Genomic DNA, 25,513 nt, shown 5'->3' on the forward strand with positions numbered 1-25,513 from the left:
GACAAAACAAAACAATTTATTTGTTTTTGAGGGAAGGCATGATATATAAAACCGCTGTCATTAAACATAGGACTACTCTTTTCTTATTGTAAAATAAATTTGATACACTGGACTTTGCACTGCAAGTCCTGTCGTGGTACACAATCATTTACATATATAAAATCTCTAAAGAACTAGCTCATATTCATTTGCTTACCCCAGGGTTCTTTCTTTGTATCTTTCTTTATCCTTTAAAATATTAACTGATATAATTGCAATACAGAACTTATTTCAGCTGCCTTTTAGCATTCAGCAGCCAGGTAAAACTTCATAGATAAGAGTTAAGCCTAATTTATACATGGTCACGGACAACAACTGATTATCCAGCCACTTCTTAACAAAATTAGGCAAGTATTAGCAGAGCCTTTTAGCTTAGTGCTGATTAGACCATACATTCAATACTCGAAGTGTGAACCCTGGGCTAAACAAAGTCGTCTTATTGGGTGGAACAGTGAACTCTGACTGCTAGTAGGCTACTTGCTACAGTGCTGAACATGTGTGGCTCGCAGCGCACGCACACAAACACTAACCTCATCCAGTCACAGAAACACTGAGACCTAAAAGGTAAATGCTATAAGTATGGCCCATACAGGATTTAACATGCACTCAAGTCATTATTTTAACTTTCCCAGTTGTCACTTATGCAAGTTTAACTTTCAGCACAAGTAATGTTCTCAATACAGGTTTATATAAGTTTCAAAGTGTAACCCAACGATCTAGACACAGGTAACTAGAACAGTGGGCCCCTGAGAACACTGGGCACCATTGTGTTTAAATATTTTATATTTTATTTAATCTACATTTATTTTACGCATATTTTACATTTAAGGCCCAATATTTCAATTTTTGCATGTCAGCAGATATCACTGAAGCAAAATCTAAAACCCTGTATCCACCATTCTTCGGCACATTCTAAAAAACACCTGTCAGACTGAGCCAGACTGAGCATATTATTACATTTAAGGCCCAATATTTATTTTGCCACAAATTGCTACAAAACCTGTGAGTGTCATTTTCGGGACAAACAAGTTGAAGGGTAGATTTAGGTCTGATAACGATGTACCGTGTACGTTCAAATTGTGTATACTTTACATGATTCCAGACCATTTTCCAAAGCATAGATGTATTCATTTTTGAAAGAAAACTGCCAATGGCGCCAACATGGTTTAGGTGCCCACTAGACCTGTATCTGTAGACAACTACACAGCAAAAGCTTCAGTGTAAAGGATTTTACAGTGCAGGCCTATGTTGCCAGTGGATACGTTATATTTCAAATAATTGTAATTAATATTTCTAGGAATGTTTCTTGCACTGGAGCATGAACTAGACTGCCAGAGTCCATTTTCCACCCAGTTTTCAATTATAACCCCAATTATGAAATCTTTGCAAAACCAGCTGCTTTCAATTTATTACTTTTAAAATTTCCCGAAAGAAATTGTCTATATATAAAAAATATATTTATACATATATATATTTGCATATAACATCAAATTGGATGAACACAGGGATATAAATAAAAGTGAAACAACTTTCACATTTAAAAGTAAAAACAAAACACTTTGGTAAGGGGAACAAAAGCCCAACAACATTCATTTTACAATAAAAGTGCATCTGACTTAAATAGGCCCTTGAACAAAGGGATCCCAGTCAGGGATGTTTGGCCCAGCTGCACATCAACAGTGTGCTTTCAGGCAAACGCAACGGTCGGTCAATCACTGTCAAATCAAGGCCTATTGGGTAGTATCGCCAAGAGTTATACTTAGTTGCGTGCCCGTATCGTGCACCAAAACAACACCCGATCTACAAGATCACAACGCAAAGTTTTGTGAGCTTGTAGATCTGCTCATTTCAGTGTGGCATGCGCCCAAATATTAATCAGGCATAGGTATATTGCTGTAACAAAACACCATTTGCTTTGTCAGCGGATATCACCGAAGCAAATGCAGAATCTAAAACCCTGTATCCGCCATTCTTTGGCACATTCTAAAATGAACACCTGTCAGACGGCGAATGAAGGTACAGTAGCCAGTAGGCAGGTACAGGTACAGGACGACAAGGACACATTATTGGGAAGGCAGCGTGAGATTACGGGAAGTCTTAAAAAAAGATCTTTAAAATGATCTCTGTCAAAAGGGGAACTTGAAGACGGATCTTAGCAGTATCGGGGATAAGGAGGAGAAAGCAAAGTCCATTCTCATTAAACCCATTCAGGCCTGACGTCGAAAAAAAAAAAAAAAGTTTTCTAAATCATGACAATTTTTGGAAAGATTTGAGGAGCATTTTAACGATTTTTCAAAAATAGCAGACCTACAAGCTCGTATTATAACATAATGTTTAAAACACCAAAAGGGGTTCCTGCCCAAAATGGGTTTAACATATAGTGCACCAGAGACCATTCAGCATGGAGGGCATTGCCCTGGGGATTAAGGTTACGTGTCTTGGGTTTGAGACAGCTCAGCTATAGAAGCTTGAACGGCTACGTTTCCTGTCAAACACTTCAGCACATTTCAGGCCTTTCTCTTAACATCATAGTGAGAGAATGTAAACAGAGAAGTGGATCTTTATCATGTTTCCGGGACATATTCGGTACATACCTCTGACTTGCATGTAGTTATCGGAGTGCATTGTTCTTTAAAACATTGCAGTGTACGGAGATCATCAGACCAGTCAATGGAGAGATAACCTTGGTGTTTTGCTTCCCCCTGGTGGTGAATATAATAAGAACATGCACTGGTAAGGTTGTCAAGGCAGCACACGGACTGTGATTGTCAACACCAATAATGGCTCTGGTGCGAACAACAGTGCAGTCAGAAATGAAACCATCTGTCTGCCATGGCAGTGTTTGAGAGCTGTGGAAGGTCAGTTCCATGCTCTGGTGATCCTGGCGTTCTGCTGTAGAGCTACACAGGCTGCTGAGGGAGGCTACATGTGAACCACGACCGAGGCACGTGTTCAGAGACAAGTATAGGCAAGTCTCAACACAGGATCTGGGAGAAGGAATGTCGAAGAAGCTCCTCTGCGCCGGGTCTGTGCTTGGCCTCCACGAAGATGCGCCGAACGAAGTCACGCGTGTGGTCGGAGATGTGCGAGGGCAGCAGGGGGTTGGTGGGCTGTGTGGCTATCTTAAATATGGCCGCCATGGCCTCATATTCGGCCCAGGGTGGCTTCTCGGTCAGCATCTCCACCACAGTACAGCCGAGGCTCCTTGGTAACACAAAGATACACATGATAGGACATTTCTATTTGTCTCCCATTAAAAATATTTTAAGGACTGGGTGATGTTATTGACCAAATTAAATACCACATACAAGTTTTATTGAAAACTTCAATGTTTAATATGAATACGCACAAGATATTTGTATGATGTATTTGTTGTTCATTTAGTTCAGCTAGAACCATCTAATACCATCTAGAACTTTAGACAGCGGCGGAAGCTGTATGCCCAAGCAAACGTAGCATGTTCGGTCAGGTTCTCAACTACATTGTGGAACCATTGGTGCAAATGTTTGTATGTCAGAAACTGAACAGTGTGGGATATGTGCATTTATTTTTTTTATATTTATTTCCTGTTATATTGTATTGTTTAATTGTGATATGGATCTCCCTGGGTCTGACATAAAGATTGATTGATTGATATATATGACTGCTGGTGCTACTGGCATGACCCCAATGGAGACTGGGAATATTACGACCTCTGTTACAAGCTCACAGCCTGTCCTTCAGCCAATCACATCCCTCGTCTGATGCGTCACCAGCCAATCATATTGCACCAGGGACTGCTCTGGCATCAGGTGGATTCATACCACTGTCAAGGCCTGTGTGTGGGAGAGTGATGAATTCCTCCCAGTTAAACCCTACATACTTTGTTGACCAGGGTCCTCCGGGGTCTATCCTTGGCCCTCTCCTCTTTCCCCTGTACACTAAATATTTTCACCACAAACAGCTGATATGATCGACAAGCTCACAACACGCTCCAACGTGATGGAAACCATTTAAAAACATTCTTTTATGTATTTCTGCCAAATGTTTGTCTATTTTTGCCAAATGTTTGCTTATTATGACATGGCCAGAATAGGGATGCTAGGATTAAATGTAGCAACTTCCCTGATTATATAACATTTTTCTCTTTAAGAAAACTGCCTCTGACACAATTTTCACTTCCTTGACATTCAACTCCTCATGCCAAGAATCACTACTACTACTGCAGCAGCAGCAGCAGCAAGTTCATCCAAAGAATAAACCTCCTTATAAGGGCGTCAAGGGTACAACTCTGGGTAGTGGGTAAGGCAACCGAACAACTCTCTTTTTATTTTGTCGTCAGTGAACAAATGCCTTAACATCTGTAAATACAATATAATTCACCTTCTAGCCCCTTAAACAGACTGATCTGTTTCCTCATCTTACCCTAGGAACAAACCAAAGGAAATGTCACCGACGTCATTTTCTCTACCCTCATTCATTCACTGGGTGGCAAACTGCAGCCGAAACACTGATGGAATACATTGGAGTCAATGGAGCCGAGTGGGCCCAGGCCGTAGCGTAACGGTCTGGGCACCGGACTGGTAATCCAGTCGCAGTGTGCCGCGGGTTCGACTCCCGGACCCGACACGGCCTTTACTGCATGTCATCCCCCCATCTCTCTCCCGTTTCCTGTCAGCCTACTGTCTGTCCCTTCAAAAATCAATAAAAGGCGTAAGCCGCAAAGAAATATCTTAAAAAAAGAAAGAAAAATGGAGCCGAGTGGACAAGCATATGAAGTTGAACAAACATATTTCGGAATAATTGAGAGCATTGTAAAATAATCGCTTCTGGAAAATAAAAGACATATAACACATTATTGTCTGCTGTGTTGCTTTTCGATGTGTACACTGTAAATGTATAGAGGTATCTAAAGAGCAAAAAGGCTATCCATCGTTTCCTGATATCCACATATCACAATACCTCCAAGACAGAAACGTTACCTGCCGTTGTTGATTGATGCCTCAATAAAATGATGTACTGCACACATCGAAAAGCAAGTGATTAGAAAACAACCTCTGATATGTCTTCTTTTATAGTCCTAAACCGATTATATGACGGAAAGGTCGGAATTGTTCATAAATAGTGTTTGTTGATGAGCTGGTCAGTTGGGCCAGTCGGCTCCATCCACTGCTATGAATTTCATCGAACTTCCGGTGCGAGGTTTGTCACCGATGCGCATCCGGTGTCACGTGACTCACGTCCATTCCTTTCAGCATTTTCCTTGATTGATCTTACCAGCAGTGTTGATTTTGTTGACTAAAACTATGATGAAAAATGTTTGTCGACTACCCTTTTTCACTGACGAAAACTAAATGGAAACTAAATGAAAACTAAGCGATGATGACTAAAACTAAGACTAAATATATTGACAATTTAGACTAAAATGTTAGGAAGGAACTAGTGGACAAGAGATCCAGTATAAGTCATTTTACCCTTGGTTTTACACTACAAGCACATCGCAGCCCAAGAAAACAACTGTAGATTTAGTCTAAAACCGCATGACATTTAGTCGACTAAAACTAGACTAACACTAAAACATTCCAGGTGACTAAAACACGACAATAAAAAAAAAAAAACTTTATTCAAAAGTATGACTACGGTATGTCTAAAACTAAAATCAAATGTTACTGCCAAAAATCAACAGTGCTTACCAGACGTCAGCCTTTCTGCCATAGCCCTCTCCACTGATCACCTCCGGACTCATCCAGTAGGGGGTGCCGGTCACAGAGCGGATGCCGGTGCCAGACATGCAGATGGTCTGCAGCCTCTTGCTGGCACCAAAGTCGCCCAGCTTCACGTTGCCTGCAGAATCCCGCAGGATGTTGGCCCCTGAAGACAAACCCGTAGGAGAATACATTGAATATTATTCTATAACCACCTTCTTCCACACTAATTTTCGAATTCCGGACTTTTACTTGCAACACTATATATTTAGTAGGCCTATTTCTACATTGCATGATACAATACTTTTATATACAAGTAAAAAAAAGTGAGTGCTTTTTCCACCACTGAACAGAAAGAAGTTAGTACCTTTGATGTCCCTGTGAACGATCATGTTACTGTGCAGATAGGACATTCCCTCCAGGATCTGTCTGGTGTACTTCCGGGTCACATTCTCCGTCAGAGCCCCGTAGGCCTTCAGCTGGTCTTTGACTGAACCCTGGGAGGAAGGAAGTGCGTGGTTTACATTCCAGACCCTTAAAGACAGCAGGGCATGCAGTCATGCATGCAGACCCTTTGAATGTAAATGTGTCTGTTGATACCAGTGCCATGGTCTGCAAGTGGTTACTACAATTCACTTCCAGTTGTGAACGTTTGGTCGCAAACACAAGCACAGCAAGTCAGCAGACTTTATTGTGTCACACTATCACTTGTTTTCTGCTTTCACAGTTGTGCATGCCCACTACTTATTAATATATATTTATTAAGATATTTTGGGGGACTTTTCTGCCTTTATTTATAGATTACGGTGTAGATAGACAGGAAGGAAGGGGGAGAGAGAAGGAGAGAGACATGCAGCAAAGCTCGTCAGACTCGGGAACGGGACTGGAACCCGCGATGCACTGCCAGGCCGCTTATGTGCCTTAGTGCCTGGACCCCAGGCCGATACCCTCATGCATTTCCATAAATGAGAAGACAGTGCTGCCTCAGAATTAATGTCAATAACAAACCTTGTTAGCAGGGAATTGCCTTGTAACATCCAGCCCTAACTGTGAGACCAAAGACCAAAGCCTGATTTGTACTCACTTGCCCACTGGCAAGATTGCAGATCTGCTATTTTTGGTTGGGCGACACCGAGCGCGACTAAGTATACATCACCACTAAGCCTCTATGTGTGAATATTACTGGGACTCACCCCTGGCATGTACTCCATGAAAATGGTAAGGGTCTTCTCACCGAGGTCCCTCAGGCAGCCATAGTATTGGACAATACGCTCATGATGTAGATTCTTCAGCAACTGGATCTCACACTCCAAAGCACTTACCTCCTAAAGAAAAACAACAACAACAATAACAACAACAAGTCAATGGGAGGAAGAAAGCATTAATTAATGCTTAATTAATATACCGTCGTATGAGAAAGTATAAAACAGGCTTAAACCACATCATTCGTATCGTAAACAACATGGGCAGAGAATGGATAAAGACAAGCATCACCCCCAAATATTTGTCTTATTTCATTTCGTTTCACGAATGCCAAATCACACATCAGCAGTTTTGGAATGTCAAAATCAAAGAGGAGATTCCACTGCTCTCCTCACAAAAATGGACACCACTTGTAGATTGGCTATGTTCGGCAAATACATTTAGTGTAGAGGGAAAAAAGGAGCGTACCAGGTATAGAGCCCTGGGGGACTCCGCTCAACAAAGTATACAGGGTTACATCGATTGACTAACTGAAAACTATAATTTTGGTAAAAATGGGGATTTAACCATTTTAGGAGTGAATATCTTATGAATACAACGAACGGACAGTGACGAATGGAAGACAGCAGGGCGACAATTCTGGGGCAAACTTGCCGGCATATGAGTAGAACCCAAAGCCGAGAAAAAGGAGGCCAATGCAGTTCAATTCCTCAAAAGAGGTTCCGGTGTTTACTGTTTATTTTCGGGAATGTGAACACAAAGGTCACATCACTGGGGACAGACAGAGAGAGAGACGTACAGACAGACAAAGGAAAAGACAGAAAGGGAGGCAGATAGTAAAAGAGATAAGACAGATCGATAGAAAAACAGAGACACACACAAAGAAATAAAATAGAGTGAAGGGAAAGTCGAGGCACACAGTATTCCCAACAGCCGACACAAAAGCCAACAAAATACGACGTAGAAAACACAACAACTGATACACATCCGCTGCAGGCTAGTGGTTAGAGAGGAGGAGTGGGGGGGGCTTTAAGGGGTGACAGGAGGCCAAGGCAATGCCGACCCCCCCCCCCCCCCCCCTCGCTCATCAACCCCCACAAACACTCCACTCAGATACAGGAAGTGACAGTACATGTTTTCTCCATGGCAGACAGGAAAGGACATTAAAACAGAGGGGTGGTTATGTGTGTGTGTGTGTGAGAGCAGAGGGGGAAGGGTCGGCGTCTTCAATACATTCCACCTCTCCAGTGGATTTCTTTCCTGGGAGATTCATTGCTGCATCTTGAAATGGGGTCACTTGAACACCGCAGAGGTGCATTTAACAGACCAGTGTTCAGTGTCAGACACGCCGAATACCTGCACTACAGTACAACGGCCAGGGCGGATAAACCAACCATGACAGATTAACGTGCAGAACGTATCATGACCTCAGATCCCTGGCATTGTTCCAGCAGAGACGTGGCACTGGCTCAGCATCTCTGGTCAACCATCGTCAACATACTGGAAACAAAGGGACCGTGACTCTTAGGACGTGTGTGTGTGCGGCGCTACACTCTCAAAATAAGCAGGGAGCGATTACAGGCCATGATTTAGCAGCTATATGCGTAATGAATGCAGGCCGAATATGAAATGTGCAACAAGAATGCTGGGCCCACACTTTGCCGTGAATAGGTTACCCTGTGCAGACCGGCTTTAATATCTGCAGGGGGACTTAATTAAACAAAATTGGAGAGGAGTGCGTTCTCGCGATGTCATGAACTTTGTAAATGAAGACATTTAATAACAAGACCTGTCCTGTAGCTGATCTCAGGGCAGAGAATGAGCTGTGTATACCGTTAGGGGTAACATGTTAGGCATTCAAACAGTCAGTTAAATCTACTGCCACTACTACAGTAGACGGTCAGAAAATAGAACTGAAAGAAGGAGAAGCAATGGTAGACATCAGGGAGGATGTGATGGAAACCAGACATCTGTACACACAGTAAAAAAAAATTATGTATTTTTTTAAACTCTGACCATAGTTTTAACCCATTACAATCAGGAAAGCATCCGTGTCATTTTAGATTTAAAAGAATCTTCCTGTATTATATATATTTCTTTTTTTTTGTTGCAAACATTATTAACTCAAACTCAAATCTGTGCTTCTCGGGGGTTCCTGGAACAAAATATTTGAAGATGGGGGTCCCCGGGGTCCTCCTCAAAATACATGAAAATATTTTGGGAAGATATAGAAACAACGGTTTTTCAGAGAACTGTTAAAGGTTAAAAGAGCATCTCACCTTACTGGTCTCAGGGCTGTTTCAGAGAACTGTTAGGTTAAAGGAGCATCTCACCTTACTGGTCTCAGGGCTGTCAGGATCAAAGTGGACCTGCTTGGCAGCCAGCTCCCTCCCAGTGTCCACATCGTAACACAGATAGACCCTCCCAAACGCTCCCTGGCCCAGGAGCTTGCCCCTCCGCCACGTCACTGGAGCACTGGGTGCTTTGGAAGATTTACAGTCATGTCAATACAAAATACTGTAGTAATACTGTAACCCCGGGGAGATCGAGCAACGGACTGACCTCATACATACTTCCTTCTATGCATGAGGAGTCCAACTACAATTTACGTCCCAAACTCTTCTCCCTTCTGGCTCCAAAACTATGGAATGCACTTCCCATCACAGTCAGAACTGCAGCCTCACTCTTAATCTTCCGCCGTAGTCTGAAAACCCACCTCTTCAGATTCCACCATGGCCCGTAGCACTTGCCCTAGCCTAGCCCTTTATGTAGACTTAGATAGTAGACTTCGGTTAGCATTGTTATTTTAGACAGACTTATAGCTCGTTACGTAGACAGCACTAGAATTGCATTTTATGTAGTCATAGCACTTTATAGTACACATGTATATTGTATAATATATAATATAGTATGTATAGTTGACATAGATACTCCACTGTTACGTTCTTAGTTTATACATGATTCATGTTAACTACTTTTGATATATGTGATGTATGCCATGCTTTTTGTTTTTGCTTAAATGTATCCCATGCTTTTGTTTTTGCTTAAATGTAAGTCGCTCTGGATCAAGAGCGTCTGCTAAATGCCTAAATTGTAAATTTAAGTTCCACACTTACATTTATGAGCAACAGGGCGCTCCTGAGGGCGGAGCCTGCCCTGGGCGTCGACTAACTGCCGACTGCCCTGCAGGCTCTCCTCGCTGCCGTTGAGCGAGCGCCGCGACGGCACCAACGTGAACAGGTTGCCCTGGGGGCGGCGTATCCGCGGGAACGTCCGCCGGCCTGGGGGACGGAAGGTTTGTTTGATTGATTGATTGATTGAATACTTTAATTAATTTACTTTAACCCATTTTGACCTGGAAACGATTCTGCAAATGTCTTCTAAATCCTGACTGTTTTCTTGAAAAAGCAGTTTTTCTATGTCAGTCGTTCTCAAACACTTTCATGTCACTTTTCACGATTCTTCAAAAATAGCAGACCTACAAGCTCGTAAAAAATAGCAGATCTATAGCGCGCCACCGAGTGGCGTGCTATAGATCTGCTATTTTTCAATAGCTAAAGCATAACATAATGCTAAAACCAAAAGGGGTTCCCAAAATGGGTTAACAGTTTACAGAACAAAAGCACAGGCAAGTACAGTTCAATACACGGTCCGCTAAGAGGATTTAACCCATTTTGACCTGAGATCAGATTAAAAAAATGTCTTCTACATCCTGACAGTTTTCTGAAAAAGCTATGTTTCTATGTCAGTAGATCTTCGTTTTTTCAAAAATAGCAGACCTACAAGCTCGCCACCGAGTGGCGCGCTATGAGATTGTAGATCTGCTATTTTTCAATAGCTAAAGCATAACATAATGCTAACAACACCAAAAGGGGTTCCCGTCCAAAATGGGTACAGTCTATGGCTTGTGAGGAAGAAATGATAGGGTTGCTTATATTTAACATTTATATTTTACCGTCACTCATTCCCTTGGCAGAACTACCATACCACTGACCGAGTGCTATTGTAATTCTCCCCATAGAAAGCATAACAACACCACCTGAGAATATTGTCTCGACTATTTTGCTTAGGAAAGTTTAGGAAATATGGGGCGAAAAATAGGGCCCCCAAGTGTCTTTTACTACGTTGTTGGGCTACCATACCACGAGCTGCCAGAACAACTTCAGTGAGTGCACTTTGGCATAAATTGTGCAAGTCTCTGGTACTCTAACGGAGGGATGCACTAACTAACAAAAGAAATTCCCTCATTTGGTGTTTTGGATGATGTTGGTGGAGAGAGCACTGTCTAAAACACTGTCATGGATGTTCAGTTGGATTTAGATCTGGAGACTGCGATGGTTATAGCATATGATTCACATCGTGTTAATACTCAATGATCCTTCTGTCTCCAAAAACTCTAAGTGAACCAAAATGATGTGAGAAAATGCCCCTGAAAGCATAACAGAGCCACTGGACCTCCTCATTGAAGAAGTTGAGCATTCTACATTTGGAGAATATGGTGAAGGGTGACTCATATGACCATATCATCTTTTCCACATCTCTGTTACACCCCATGAACTCTCAAATGTGCATCTGTCTATGTAATGAGGGGTTTATACACTGCAACCCTGCAATAACTTATCTCTCCATGTAGTTGTCGACACATGCCGACAGTCTGAGTTCTCAATCAGAGGAAGATCTGCCCTTCTGTTTTTCCATATACCAATCAATGTTTTTTCCAGACTTGATGGTCCATATATATATATATGACACTAATGCACGAGCGTCACAGCCATAGAATGTGAGCTTTCACCCACAATTTCTATAGCTGATGTCTTTCCCATGCATGAAAATTCAGATGCCAGTTTAGTAATCGTTTCTATGGAAGTAGGTGGACAGATAACACATATCTGCACTGAGTTTAATTGAGTTGAAGTGTATCATCATTATCCTTAAGACTATTGAGATCTTAGATGCCACGTCTTTCCTTCGGGTCCTGTCAGCCATTGCTGCTCCCAGTTCTTGGAATGTCAGTCCTGTGTCCCTGGAGATTGTGTCAGGATTATGTATGAGGCCTGGTTCCTCTGGACGATTGGGGGAGCCGCCATAGCAGGATATCTGCTATTACTTGATCCTTGGAGCGGTAGCAGTGACCAGCAAAGATCGCTCTGCGACGTGTTGTTATTGGTGGCAGTTCACCATAGATCTGCTCAAAGTGTATGGTCCTGGAGTAATTCAAAAACAGACTCAACATAAATGTGAGACTGGGATAGATGAGAGGCGTAAGCTTACCTTCACTGTGGTCCTTGTGATGTAAGGAAACGTGGTACCTCCGGGGATAGGTCCCTCCTTTCCCCATCACCCTGTCGTACATGTGATTCTCCCGGTCTGGAAACAAAACACATGGCCAGAGGCCAAAGGTTAGCAGAAGAATGCAATAATTCAATTCACAGTTTAGCTCGTTTTGCACACACTATCCAGTCCACGTGAGCTTCTGCAGTTAAGACCGGCTTTGCTGCTCAGGACAACACTTGTGGCACTGTTACTAGAAGACGTGAAATGGTTGGAGGCTGTTTTAAGTGCTGGCTAGTGGCACCGTTGCCAGGAGCTATTTTTAGGAAGAGATGCCATGAATCTGGGCAGAGAGAGGCCAGTCAGTCGGGCAACACCCACCTGAGACCTCCTGCCGGTTATCAGGGTAGCTCTTTGCTCTGTGCATACGAGACTTCCTCATGGAGGGGCTGCAAGGGACAGAGACGCATAATAATTGGAACCCAGTGGAACACTACAAGCACAAACTTCTCATGATTACACACGATTAATGTGTAAAATGTGGGTGGCACTACTAGAAATGTTTAATATATAATGTAGCTGTACTTGGAACACTAGCTGTATCTGTCAACGTATCAATGTGAGTTATAAAAATCATTGCACACTATGAGAGGGAAGGTGACTGATTTAACCTGTTGTGCCTTGATCAAGTCCATGCACAACAGGTGCGCAGCCACACCCAGCTCTGAGTCCAGTTCTAGTTTGACTCAGGCCAGGTGTGACTGCTTAAATCAGTCACCCTCCCTCTCACACACACACACACACACACACACACACACACACACAGTCAAATTTAACTCTCAGGGGTGTACAGATGGAAGCAAATGGACCCATAACTCTTGAGTGTACAGGTCTGTTTACTCCCAGAGTTAAACGAAAACTCTGGGATTTTGACGGTGTGTGCAGGCCTGTCTTTCTTTTCCTCACCTATCGGAGCTGCTGTCCAGAGACTGACAGCTTCCAGAGACAGAGTTCTCCGTGCTGCTCCAGGGATCAAGTACCTACGGAGAGAGGACAGCATTATGTGTGTTTTCGTTGTAGTGTTTACATGTTACTATTTCGTATACATAAAATTAAGTAAAGATTATATAAATAAAATATTTGAATATCATTAACCCATTCTGACCTGAGATCAGACTCTAAAAATGTCTTCTACATCCTGACAGTTTTCTGAAAGCTATGTTTCTATGTCAGTACGTCGATTTTTCAAAAATAGCAGACCTACAAGCTCGTAGCGCGCCACTCGGTAGCGCGCTATGAGTTTGTAGATCTGCTATTTTTCAATAGCTAAAGCATAACATAGTGCTAACACCAAAAGGGGTTCCCGCACAAAATGGGTTAAAATAGGAAAGAAATCCACCCTGAAACAGAATCCACATTTCTTCATTCCGATGGTAACGGTCCCGTTAATCATTATTCATGCCTAATGGAGCAGGTCCAGATAGCGGCTTAGCTCCCTTGACGTGCGGCTTTAGAGAGGCTTGTTTTATGTCTCCACAAAACGTAATTGAAGTATTTCAAGATCATGAACCCATAAAACTGGGATTTTCCCTTTAACCCATTCTAGACGGGAACCCCTTTTTCGTGTTAGCATTATGATATGCTTTAGCTATTGAAAAATAGCAGATCTACAAGCTCATAGCGCGCCACCGAGTGGCGCGCTACGAGCTTGTAGGTCTGCTATTTTTGACTGACATAGAAACATAGCTTTTTCAGAAAACTGTCAGGATGTAGAAGACATTTTTTTAATCTGATCTCAGGTCAAAATGAAATGTGTGTGCGGTGCTGTGACTCACACACTGATCACTGGTCTCGGGGATGAACTCGCCCTCGCTGTTGATGCTGGTATACGAGCCCTGGCGAGCGATCCTCTGCTGACGCTCGGGCACGTAGCCCGGGGGCGGGGAGCTGCGCCCTGTGTTCTGAGAGCCTGACCATTGGACAGGAGAAGACACATTATGGGAACACATCCAAAAGAAGTTACATACAAACAATTCAAAGGAGCGACGGGAGGAGCAAAGTGAAATGTGATGAATTCAAACTAAATTGCGATATGGGGTATATAGGCTAAGCTGCGATATGACTCTGGAATTTGTAATACTAGAGCGTTGCCCCGTTTTGGGCACTGGCCTACTTGGAACGATGCAAGTTGGAAATGAATGACGCACCCCGTTATTATTTGTCAGGCATGCCCAAATATGGAGTATATGCAGATGTCAAGGTTCTTTATTATTTGTCTCCCGAGGAAGAAATTTGTCTTAGACAAAGGGCCCGCATGCAAGCGTAGCCCTTATGCCCATGTCGCCGCAGTGCAGCGCCAGAATGTCAGAACCTCATTGTTATGTCAGAACAGGCCAGCTCCATATATGGAGATGTCCGGAGCCCGGGCTTTTGTGCTGGTTCTGGACAACCGGGCACCGCACTCCCTGTGGTGGTGTGGAACGCGTGTGTCAAATTTGAAGTCGGTGGGGAATTAAAAAACTTCAGTGCACTGTGCCTACACATGTTGCGACTACACATGTTGCGACCGCACGTCGCAACATGTGTAGGCACAATGCAAGGAATAAATGCATTCGCCATGTATCCGAAGGAAGTCTGATCCAATCATTTTTAGATTTCTCCAGTTTAATCCTGAGTTTAAGTTTTGTTGTGTTCAAGATCTGATTTTAGGCATGTTTAAGCCTCCAGGAAAATCCGTGTTGAGGTTCTTAATCCACTGTTTTTCATTAAAACGTCTTTGTCCTACTGTCCAGTTGGGATTGTGTTGAAGTCCAGCGCATTTTAGAGCTTCAATGCCGTGAGCCATGAAATGTTGCACAAACCTTGTGGTTGTCTTTTTTCCGAACGGTTCTGTTACGTGGATTACAGACTTACACACTACGTTGCACGTACAGAGACTTGGTGCATTTATAGATAGATTTTTTTCAATTTTGTTTTTGCAGGTGAAACTTAAGGGAATTCTTATGGTTTGTGATATGAAATGTGAGCATACAATAAATCACAGTAATCATTAAATCATGTCTTCCATCATATTCAACGGCTCCAGTCACTTTCAGCTTAGAACAATGCAGAGGGGTGCGTGTTGGAAGCTCGTTAATGTTACATGCATCAAGGAAATGATGTTTCGGGTTAGGGTTAGATATCGTGATCCGAATAGCCCGGGCTGATATATGATAATAAACAAGACAAACACATCAGTGGAGACAATAATAACTGTAGTGATATTCAGAACCCTAAAAAAGAACAAAGCAAAAGTAAAAAAAAAACATCTCTCCTTTTATTATCTATGAAAAAGTGAATATAAATGAATATTTATGATTGTTGCAGGTGCCATTCTGCTCAAAGGGAGCAACGGTCTCCCCGCGCCCCCCCCCTCCCCCCCACTGCTCGGCTCGTGGAGAACCTAATCACATCAACCTCCTGCAGACCCTCCTCCCCACACCACTCAAAACAACCAATATTTTGTGAACCAGGCCTGCTGGTGGTCAGCAGGCATTGTAGAACAGCCAGCGATGGCGGACAGGAAAGGGAAGAGGACCCACTGCTAAGAGGGGAAGCCAGAGAGAGGGAGAGAGAGAGAGAGAGAGAGAGAGAGAGAGAGAGAGAGAGAGAGCAATGGAAACAAAGATAGAGCAATAGGCCGAAGCGGGGTGGACAATATGACATAACAGCGACCCAATATCAACATAGCAGTGAGCCGTCTGTTTTTTTTTTAAAGCCTGAACACGATGGCGCTATACTTCCTTTTTTCAATGTGTGTGTGAGCCAACTTGTCAAAGACAGAAAGAGGACGTTCAAGCCAGGACAGCAGGAGGTGTGAACCCCCCCCCCACCCCACCACACCCGCTGCTCACACTCACTAGAGGACAGGTGGCGCCCCCTGGGCTCCGAGGTCTGGTACGCTGTACTGACGTCCCCCGTCGACTGAGAGGCCTTTATCCTCACCTGCTTACACACTGTGTGGTGGGAGGAGGAGGGAGAGGCCTGGAGATGGAGAGAGATGGAGAGAATGACAGAAAGAGAGAGAGAGAGAGAGAGAGAGAGAGAGAGAGATGGAGAGAGAGAGAGAGTGGAGAACAGGCGGATTATACATGCACTGCTGTGAGCGAATAGGCTGTTGCATTTGATGTCCTGCTGCAAAGATGTTCTGAACTATCTTCGTACTTCTAAGGAAGGGAAATTGTTTCATGACTTTTCTGGATTTTAGGTGTTGATAAACTATATTAATCCCCCAAGATGAAAACGTCATTAGCCACTGCATGACAACACCATAAAAGCACAATACAAACATTAGTGTATAGTCACGACAGAACTTACACAAGAACCAGACACTGCACTCAGTACTACCCAATACAACAAGAGAACAACACACACAAGTCTACAAAATGACCAGCTGATCAAGTGCTGATCAGCTGAAGCCTAAAACAAATTCAAATGAATGTTGTTGCTCATTAATGGGGATACACACATACTCCATTACTGTATGCTCATATATATTTTTGTATGTGCATGCATGCATACATGTCAGAGTGTGTATGTTCACGTGTGATTGCTGCATTGAAGTGTTCTACGGTGAGTCTGTGTGTGTGTGTGTGTGTGTGTGTGGGGGGGGGGTCTCACGTTGCGGTGTTCCTGCGTTAGAAGCAGAATCTTGATGCTCTTCATGTTGGAGCTGCGGTCCAGTAGGTCGATGGCTTTGTCCAGGTCGTCCTGATTTCGCAGAGGAATGGACAACTGAACAAGACACACACACACACACACACACACACACACACACACACACACACACACACACACACACACACACACACGTCAGCTACTTTGACTATGTATGTATGGACGAGGGCTGGACAATATGAACAAAATATAAATAAAATAAAAAGCATATTACACACATAAAAATCCCAGTAAAGTGTTTCTTGTGTCCTAAACATTAAAATAAGCTCTGGTTGCAAAAGTGGCTCTTTAAGACTTAAGTAATCACTTTTGTCATGTGATGATATTACGATATATCAGAAAGGGAAGAAAATGTCCTTTTCACATCACTTCCTTTTTTTGTGAAAAGGACATGCATTGAGTGCTGGCATTTTCTTCCCTTTCTGATGTATCATCGAGCCTTTAAATAACTAGAAGGGTTTTTTCTCTAACATGGAGTGTTGCGGGTTGTCTGCTTCGGCAGAGTTTTTCTCCTCGTGATATCACGATATGCCACATCCCAGATGATATCCAGTCTCTATATCGATATAACATTGATATTGTATATAGACTCATTGTTGTGTATAGGAGCAGCGGGATTAGAGGAGAGGAGAGAGTTTGGAATCAAAACGGCACCTCATTGTTCATGTAGTGCAGGTCTAGCAGCTGGCCGAAGACCGTCTTGATTTTCTGCTGGATTTCCTCAAAGATCACCGGGCGGCCGAACATCAGGATTCTGCATAAGCAGGCATTTGGACAGACACATGGCCAAGATAAACCAGCTGCCATTGAAACCACAAGAGATTTACCGTCATGCCTGGTTTATAATTTCTTTTCTACTACGTGCACACATTGACACATATGCTAGCAAACACGAGCGCACACACACACACACACACACACACACACACACACACACACACACACACACACCTCTACGAAGTAACGTCCTAAGAGTGTGTACAAATGTAACCGAATGGACCAATTTTGTACACTCTCGGTTAAATGAGCGCTGAGGATTTTACAGTGTAAGTATACACCTTGCATAGCTGTGGTTTGTCCTGGCAGCCGCAGCCTAACCACAGTCCTTTCCCTTTTCCAGTCTGCAGCTCACATACCAGTCTTGAATTAAGTGCTGGAGTGTGTGTTGGCATTGACTCATTCCCATGAACTAAGACGTGCCACTGGACAAGTTCGGCATGTCTGAACAAGCATGCGTGTGTATGTGTGTGTGTACTGTGTATCCTAAATCATAACTCCACAACTCAATTATTTGCATATGGAAATATACATCCACAGTAAAAGATATTGATGTTAATTTAACTAAGCTAGTACACAATATACATCAACATTAACAACACAATACACATGATCAGACAAGCAGACCGGTTGTCTCACCTCCTCTCTCCCGAGAACTCAAACTTGATCCTGACGTCGTCCTAAATAGACAGCAGAGCGGGTCCAGGACGGTGGCATCAGAGGTCATGAAAGGGTCACAAATAAAGGGAGATATCTTTCATCACCATGTAAGGCCACGACTTCCCAGTTAAGTGTTGTTTATAAGCCAGGACAAAACGTAATGGCTGCGGTGGTGTGGGATTCTGGCCTCTCGACCTGGTATTACTCAGAGTGATGTAACTTTGTGTAAGAGATTGTACTGAGAACAGACTACTGGTTCTCTGTCCTACTGCCTACAGCGTGGATGAACCCGCCGCTGGTCATTACTTTTGCACCGCAAGCACTTCAAGAACATGGGAAAGACAGAACAGAGTATTTTCTGGTCCCCGGGGCAGGGGAAATTAGCCAGCAGATGGCTATTCAGATGGCTTTGGCGATCGCATGTGGGGTAGCTGTTAGACGTTTAAGCGTCTTGCTCAAGGATACTTTGACAAGTTGAGCGGGCAAGCCAAGGTCCAACCGGCCATGTTCCAGTTCCCAGAATTGACTGTACTAAAGCTCACAGAGATTTCAAAGGACATTATTTTAATTGAACTGGTGAATTTTACACCAGACAATGCAATTTGTCTGGTTAATCTTACACTGACCTAGCCTGAAGAAAGCATAATTATGCAGGCTGGCTTATACTGTAGGTGCTTAATTATACTTTTCTTTTTATCCAGCATCAGCCCATGCAGAGATCCCATACCTGTCGGTTAGCCTGGGCAGTGTGGGCGCCTGGCAGTGGCTTAGGCTTGCCAGTGTCATAAGATGGCACAGGCTGGCGCCGTGTCATCTGGAGGGCCACCAGGTCTTTCATTATAGAGTGGAGAGCCTGTCTCTCATCTGGACAGGATAATGGGTTGGAAAGGAATACACAGTTAGAGCAGGGATTGGTGGATTCATGCCATATACAGCGTGCGTGTGTGTGTGTGTCTGTGTGTGTGTGTGTGTGTGTGTGTGTGTGTGTGTGTGTGAGAGAGAGAGTGAGAGTGAAAGTGAGAGTGAGAGAGAATGCAGCAATGACTGCTTAGCCCTGCACTGGAAAGGTGTGTGAAGACAATTAGTAAGTCACCCTTAACTAAAACCATATTGGGAGAGTATCCTGTGACGGGGCGTAAAGAGACGACTGCCATGCTTTTTGATATTCCTATTCCCATGTTTGATCTTGGAGCGAGCGCTGCCTTGGCTGCGTTAGATCACGAAGGGAAAATATTCTCCCTTTGTGTAGCTTGGACAGACATCATACAGCCCAGGGGCAGCGGCGAGAGAGAACCAGACCCCCATCTCCATAACACTGAAAACCAATCCTTCACCCGCCGCCTGCAGTGTCTGGAGCAACGGCTAACACGGCCTCTATGGCCTGAGGGACAGCGCTTAGTGCTTGGAAACTGTGTGGAAATGTGCTTGCACGCGTGCGTGCGTGTATGTGTGTTTGTTTTTGTGTGTGTGTGTGCGTGCAAGTGCCTGTTATTATTTTGGCACACATGGAAGAAAATCATGTACTACTAGTCTGTGTAGCATCACAACATAGACAGACTCACTCATTTTGGCGACGTGTTCGTTTGTTGTCTATGTGCCAATCTTCAGAGACTGGTATCGGCAGCGCCACCTTCCATCCAGGACCTGCAGCTGTAAACACCAACGTCATTTGTTTGGTACACACAGGTCCATTTGTACACACTCAGAGCTAAATTAGCACCCATGTTTTTGCAGTTTAGGCTTAAGGAAAGGGGAGAAAGTTCCAGAAATTAGGGTATCATTTCTGTTTTTTAGGAATGACATTCAGACCCGCTATACGGTCAGAAATTGATATGCAGGGAGTGGACCGTAACCCACGATGCTACCCCACAGAACAGGATAACGATATTACAGCAGAGACCAGCAGAGGAAAGGGAATCATAGGGATAACAAGGTTTGAAGAGCCTGGTAATTAACATGTCTCCATGTTGTAATCAAGCTAAATGGTATGTGATTCGTTTTTGCATGATGGGGTATTTTAATGAGATGCTGTAGAAAAATCATAGCGTTCCTCTACAGATCAGGTCATTTTCCCCTATGGGGGGGGCATATAAAAAAGTTGAATCAGACTAAAGGGCTTTTCTGCGATAGTCTTGTCGAGTGGGAAACTCAAATATAAAAGACAGAAACTGTGCACCACACGTGAGAATGTGGAAGCGTGTTTTGTCCATGAGGAAGACAATTGGAAAGGTCTGAAACTCAAGCTGCATTGGCACTGAGCAGGGCCCAATCCATATGGAGAGAAAGTTCTTACTGGGAATACTTTTCCATTTTAAATATCTGCAAGCCTTCTCAAATATCATGTGCTGTAAAACACTTACTCAACTGTGTCATAACTCCACTGTTAATGTTAAGAGGGCAATTTTATTTTCATAGGGATCATTTGAGGTCGGAGCCAGATACACATTTCATGATGATTTGGCATGTCCCTCAATAAAAAAGTGGTCAATCCAAGGTGACAACGTGATAAATGTAGCCATTTTCTTTAGTGCAGTGTGGTCCCAAATCGGTAACAATAAACTGAGGAACAGCTATAATTGAACACAGACTACAAAAGTTATTTTGGAAAGACCTCAGTCTTCTTAACTTTAAAGACTTCAAACATGAATTGTTTAACAATTAGACAATGGGTTTAATGTAGTATTGTAAAACAGATGTAACATATTTTCATATTATAGATTTGTGCAAGGACAATAAGCAGCCAGCTAATCACTATCTCTTCAATTATTTGACAATAACAAACGAAAGAAGAAACTTCAACAAGAACAAATATTGCTACAAGGAGGTTAGGACGTAACGCGTGTATGTGTGTGTGGGGTGTCAGGCCAGCAGTTCAATGTTTTGCTTGAGCACGAGCCACAGTGAGTCATATCTTTGTGAGGTAGTATTAGTAAACTATGTCACTCCAGATAAGATTAGTATATTCACTATTCCTGCCCTACACAACATCTCACTACTCCCAGATCAATAAGTTCCTATCATTGATCCAAATGGACAACCACAGGTTATGGATAAAAACCAGAGGAAGCCAGAACCACAATAATCACCTCACAGACAGACATATCTAACCTTTTGCAGCAACTATGACCATTCTACATAAACATTGTTAGGTCGAGTGAGTATGGAGAATTAGAGCTCAAATTAAAATTCAGAAATTAGAAAAATGTACTCCTCGGAGCACAGGATGAAATATGAAAACTCTAACAGGTCCGTCTTGATGATATTGACTATAGAGATAACGTGTACCGATTTGCGTGAAGTGTAGGAGTAATCCAAAAATGGGTTTGGAAAGAACTCTCCTGGTGGCGCTATAATGGGCTGATGTGAAAACTTTGGGTCAGAGGTTCTTCTCTGGCCTCCAGGAGATCGGGCCAACGGCCGGTACACAGACGGATGGAGGATCACACGCGCACACACACACACACACACACACACACACACACACACACACACACACACACACACACACACAAAATAGAAGATATGCAAGAGAAAAACAAAATGCCTGGATGATACATACAGAAAAGGAAGTATAGTTGACTGGTTGAGGTGATGTATTTCAGTGTTCGACGTTTTGTCGAGGATAGAAAACAAGAGACTCTATTGCTGACTGTATATGAAATGTCTATCTCCGGCACCTGAGGCAAGTCAGTGACTCTGGATTTCTGGGTAATAATCACCCACAGGAATGCTGAGCATGTCCGTCTGTGGTCAATGGAGCGCTGGCACTTTCAAGCTGCCTCGCTATAGTCGCTGTGCTCACCTTTCCTTCCCCGACACCAAAACCATTTGGTCTTCAAGCCCCCATACATCATGCATGGTTCTTTCCTCTGCCTAGCATTAATTCTATGAGGAATGCAAACTCCAGGAAATACCAAGCCTTTACCCGACAGCAAATACTCTACCATGAGTTTAACATGGAGGTGAAGCGATCTGGCAATGTTCAGGTGACCAGAAGTGACTAGCCTCTCTGTCAATCTGTTGGTCACTCTGTTCTCTCCCCAGCTCTCCTGATTTTAATTAACCTCCAAAATGGAATGTGGGGAATTCAGCAGAGAGACAGACGGAGAGCGAGAGAGAGAGAGTCCACTGCCAGTCCAGTCAGCTGTGCCCGCTTTATTTTCCTTGTATCACATTTCCAGGACTAGCAGGATTTACATGGATTTTCCTCCTCCTCTCCCCCCCACTCCTCTCCGTCTGCTTAAGAGGTGTTTAGTCTGAGGCTGTTTTTCCCAGCCACAGTCCTTGCTCTGTCTATAGACTCGTGGTGTTGCATCTGGAGACAGTGCCTTGCAACAACCAAAGAAATACCCCTGTCAGGCCCTTCAGCTGATGTTCTGTGTTTTAAGGCTCCCGCCTTTCTCTGGATCTGGGAGACCTCCTACACTGTTGTTAGACCACAATAGAGTACAGGATACTCTGGTGTAATAGCATTTTACTTCTCCTCTTAATAGAGCAAAACTGCGGAACTGTATGATGTGATATTATCTACAGTCTTGTCTTGAAGGTGGAGAAAATGCCATGGATTTCAGAATATTTGATGCCTTTTACCTTCTGTTTTGCTTCATCCTGGGTGATGATCATTAAACATGTTCATATCACCCACTGTAACAAGTATTTTAGTAATAAGCCGCTATTAAGCGCAATAGGCAGCACTGAGTCTGAACCCAACTCAAACATAATTTGTCAGTGACAGATGTAAACCAAATTAGATTCAACTTTATTGTCACATCACAGGTTTACAAGGTAAAAAAGAAGGGGGTGAATTTAGTTTGCATAGTTCCCTTCATAAGAAAGGGAAGCCACACATTGGTTTGCAGTTTGCATTATTCCAGCCATAGGCTACAACAACAACAACAACAACGAGATCTACATGCTAGTATTAGTAGGCTATTATATCTGTAAAGTCTTTGTCTTGAGGAGGAAAAAAACAAACAAAAGAAACATCCTTGGCCTCTAAAGACTGTGCATTTGCATTTTTAATATAAAAGGAGTCATGTTGTATATTGACTTATTGAGTATATTGAATAATAAGTGTAATGATGGTACGTTATGGGTTACATATGACAAACAGAGCAAATACAAAGCAAACAAGGCCGCTTTCATACATGTGATGCTGGTCAGACTGACAGGTGCACATCATTACCTGTTGCTCTAGCTCTCAGGGATGAGAGTGCTCGCCTCTCCGTCTGCAGCAACTTCTTTCACCACAGTAGCTTGGTCGTAGATATGGTCCAACTGACCGCTAGTCCCTGTGAAGCATCGCGATTTCTGTGCTGTGCTTTAGTGACAGTAGTCATCAGGCCGACCACACTGAGATGTGTGCGGATGGCATAGTGGGGGGTCGCCCCCCAGGTGTGGGGGCGCTTGCAGGGGGAGCGCCTTTCCGACGTAAGTTGGTAGCAAATGATGTGAATGTAACACACAAGCTGAAACCAGAATGTCACATAAGATCCTCGGTGTTGGCTTTGCGTTTAAAAAGGGAGAAAATATGACAGCCGAAGAATTCTACAACGGGCTTCTGAAAACGTACAGCCTAAAGAACGGTCTGTTCAAAGACCACAACAGAACTTTAGAAAACATTTTGCGAGAGTCCCATTGCATGTCAACTGATGAGGCCTACAGCCCGAACTGGCGACGGTGAACACGGATTCATGGTCAGTGAATTTTTGGGTTTTTCCGCAATGCTCACAAAAGGTGCAACAATAACCGTATTGCCTTTATGAAATCCATTTGTAACTGTAGGCATACACCAAAGGAAAATGACCAGGCGATTTCCGTGATTTTGATGCCTCTCTTCCTGCTAACTTTGCAGATTTCCCCTCAATAGGACTGTCACTTTTTCCACTACACTACTAACGTTATGTATAGTTAATTGTGCTTGCAGATGAATAATGACATGGTCCAGTCACCTCGATGCGATTCCAACGTAGCCCTGAGTTATTTAAGTGTTCACTGTGTTCGGATAGGCCAATAATGCCCTACAACAACAAACCTCAGTGGAAAAGTGCTTCAGGACGCGACATTGTTGCAGGCGGTCAGACTGGTTGGTCGAAACAGTGTAGCTGACATAAAAGAGTAATAATATTCCCACAATACACCAAATGCACGGTGGCGGGAATCCTGGTACAATGTAAAACAAAGTTTGGTCACTTCCATCGACTGAAAAACAGACCTTTGCTGCTCTGCACGCATCAAACTTGAGAGAACCCTGCAGCATTCGCGAGGAAGCCAGTCATCGAAAAAATGTGAAAAACGCCGTTAGCTGTTGCAGAGAATATTAAATTCACACATTTTGTTTAAACGTGATGAGACGTCCACGACAGACAGTCCAGGGTCTTTCCCACCAAAACAAAGCGAAAATAAACTTTAATACGTCAAACTTCCTGACAGAAAATATAGAGAGAGAAAAAAGCTCGCCACCGGAATCCCCTTTTATGCGTCCAAGAAGACAAGTTACAAAACATGAAAAGTATATTCCAAGCTAGCTATGCTTCCCGGGTAAAGAATGCCATGTTGTTTGTGGCAATGGTCAAACAAAAAAAGTAGTAAAGATCTGGAAAAATGCTAATATTGTGATTACAGTAGCAGGCTAACTAAAGTAGCGTCTGTTTGTTCCTCTGTCGACCTCTGTCTCCGCGTAGCGCGCACAGTATTTATATGGCGTTCAAACCCGGAGCTCCGTGTGTACGTATGAAATGCATTGCATCCAACTCACTCACTGCTGCTGTTTTCATCCCAGACCACTGCCTCTATTGGTTCATCCCTCAGTCCATGGGACTGCCCTCACGTTTTTGTATCGATATAAATCATATTGGAATATATAATTATGGACTGTATGGATGTGTTTTTTCTTCTTTTAAAATCCAAGTTACAACTAATCTAATAATCGAATAGTGAAACTATATAATCTACTAAAATAAAAGGTTTGGCTGAAAATATGTAGCCTACTAACTAGAGCCTACTACTATAAAGTTTGGATGAAAATATTAGATTGGAGCCTTCAGATCAGCACTGTACACATCAAGATGGTGCAAGGCTGCAAGCAATTATGTGACTTTAGTTTAATGACCCAGAGTTGGGCCCTATTTTCGTCGGTCAGTGCAGCTTATTCACACACGCAA

The 25,513-nt window shown here is 43.2% G+C and overlaps 1 protein-coding gene across 1 annotated transcript; it reads right to left on the bottom strand.

The window, feature by feature from the left end:
- Positions 1 to 25,073, bottom strand: map3k3 (mitogen-activated protein kinase kinase kinase 3). The gene is made up of 17 exons (XM_083779328.1): positions 23,536 to 25,073; positions 19,913 to 20,000; positions 19,078 to 19,214; positions 18,330 to 18,370; positions 17,568 to 17,667; positions 16,857 to 16,970; positions 16,097 to 16,220; positions 14,033 to 14,166; positions 13,164 to 13,237; positions 12,579 to 12,646; positions 12,198 to 12,293; positions 10,043 to 10,207; positions 9,260 to 9,408; positions 6,917 to 7,048; positions 6,091 to 6,220; positions 5,712 to 5,889; positions 1 to 3,243 (listed from the first exon to the last, which is right to left on the bottom strand). Exons 2-17 carry the CDS (start codon positions 19,914 to 19,916, stop codon positions 3,015 to 3,017), a joined length of 1,875 nt encoding a protein of 624 aa, XP_083635454.1. The 5' UTR covers positions 19,917 to 20,000; positions 23,536 to 25,073; the 3' UTR covers positions 1 to 3,014.
- Between the last annotated feature and the right edge of the window lie 440 nt (positions 25,074 to 25,513).

The sequence above is a fragment of the Protomyctophum parallelum genome (assembly GCF_964188405.1).
Source record: "Protomyctophum parallelum genome assembly, chromosome: 13".
NCBI classification, from domain to species: Eukaryota; Metazoa; Chordata; class Actinopteri; order Myctophiformes; family Myctophidae; genus Protomyctophum; species Protomyctophum parallelum.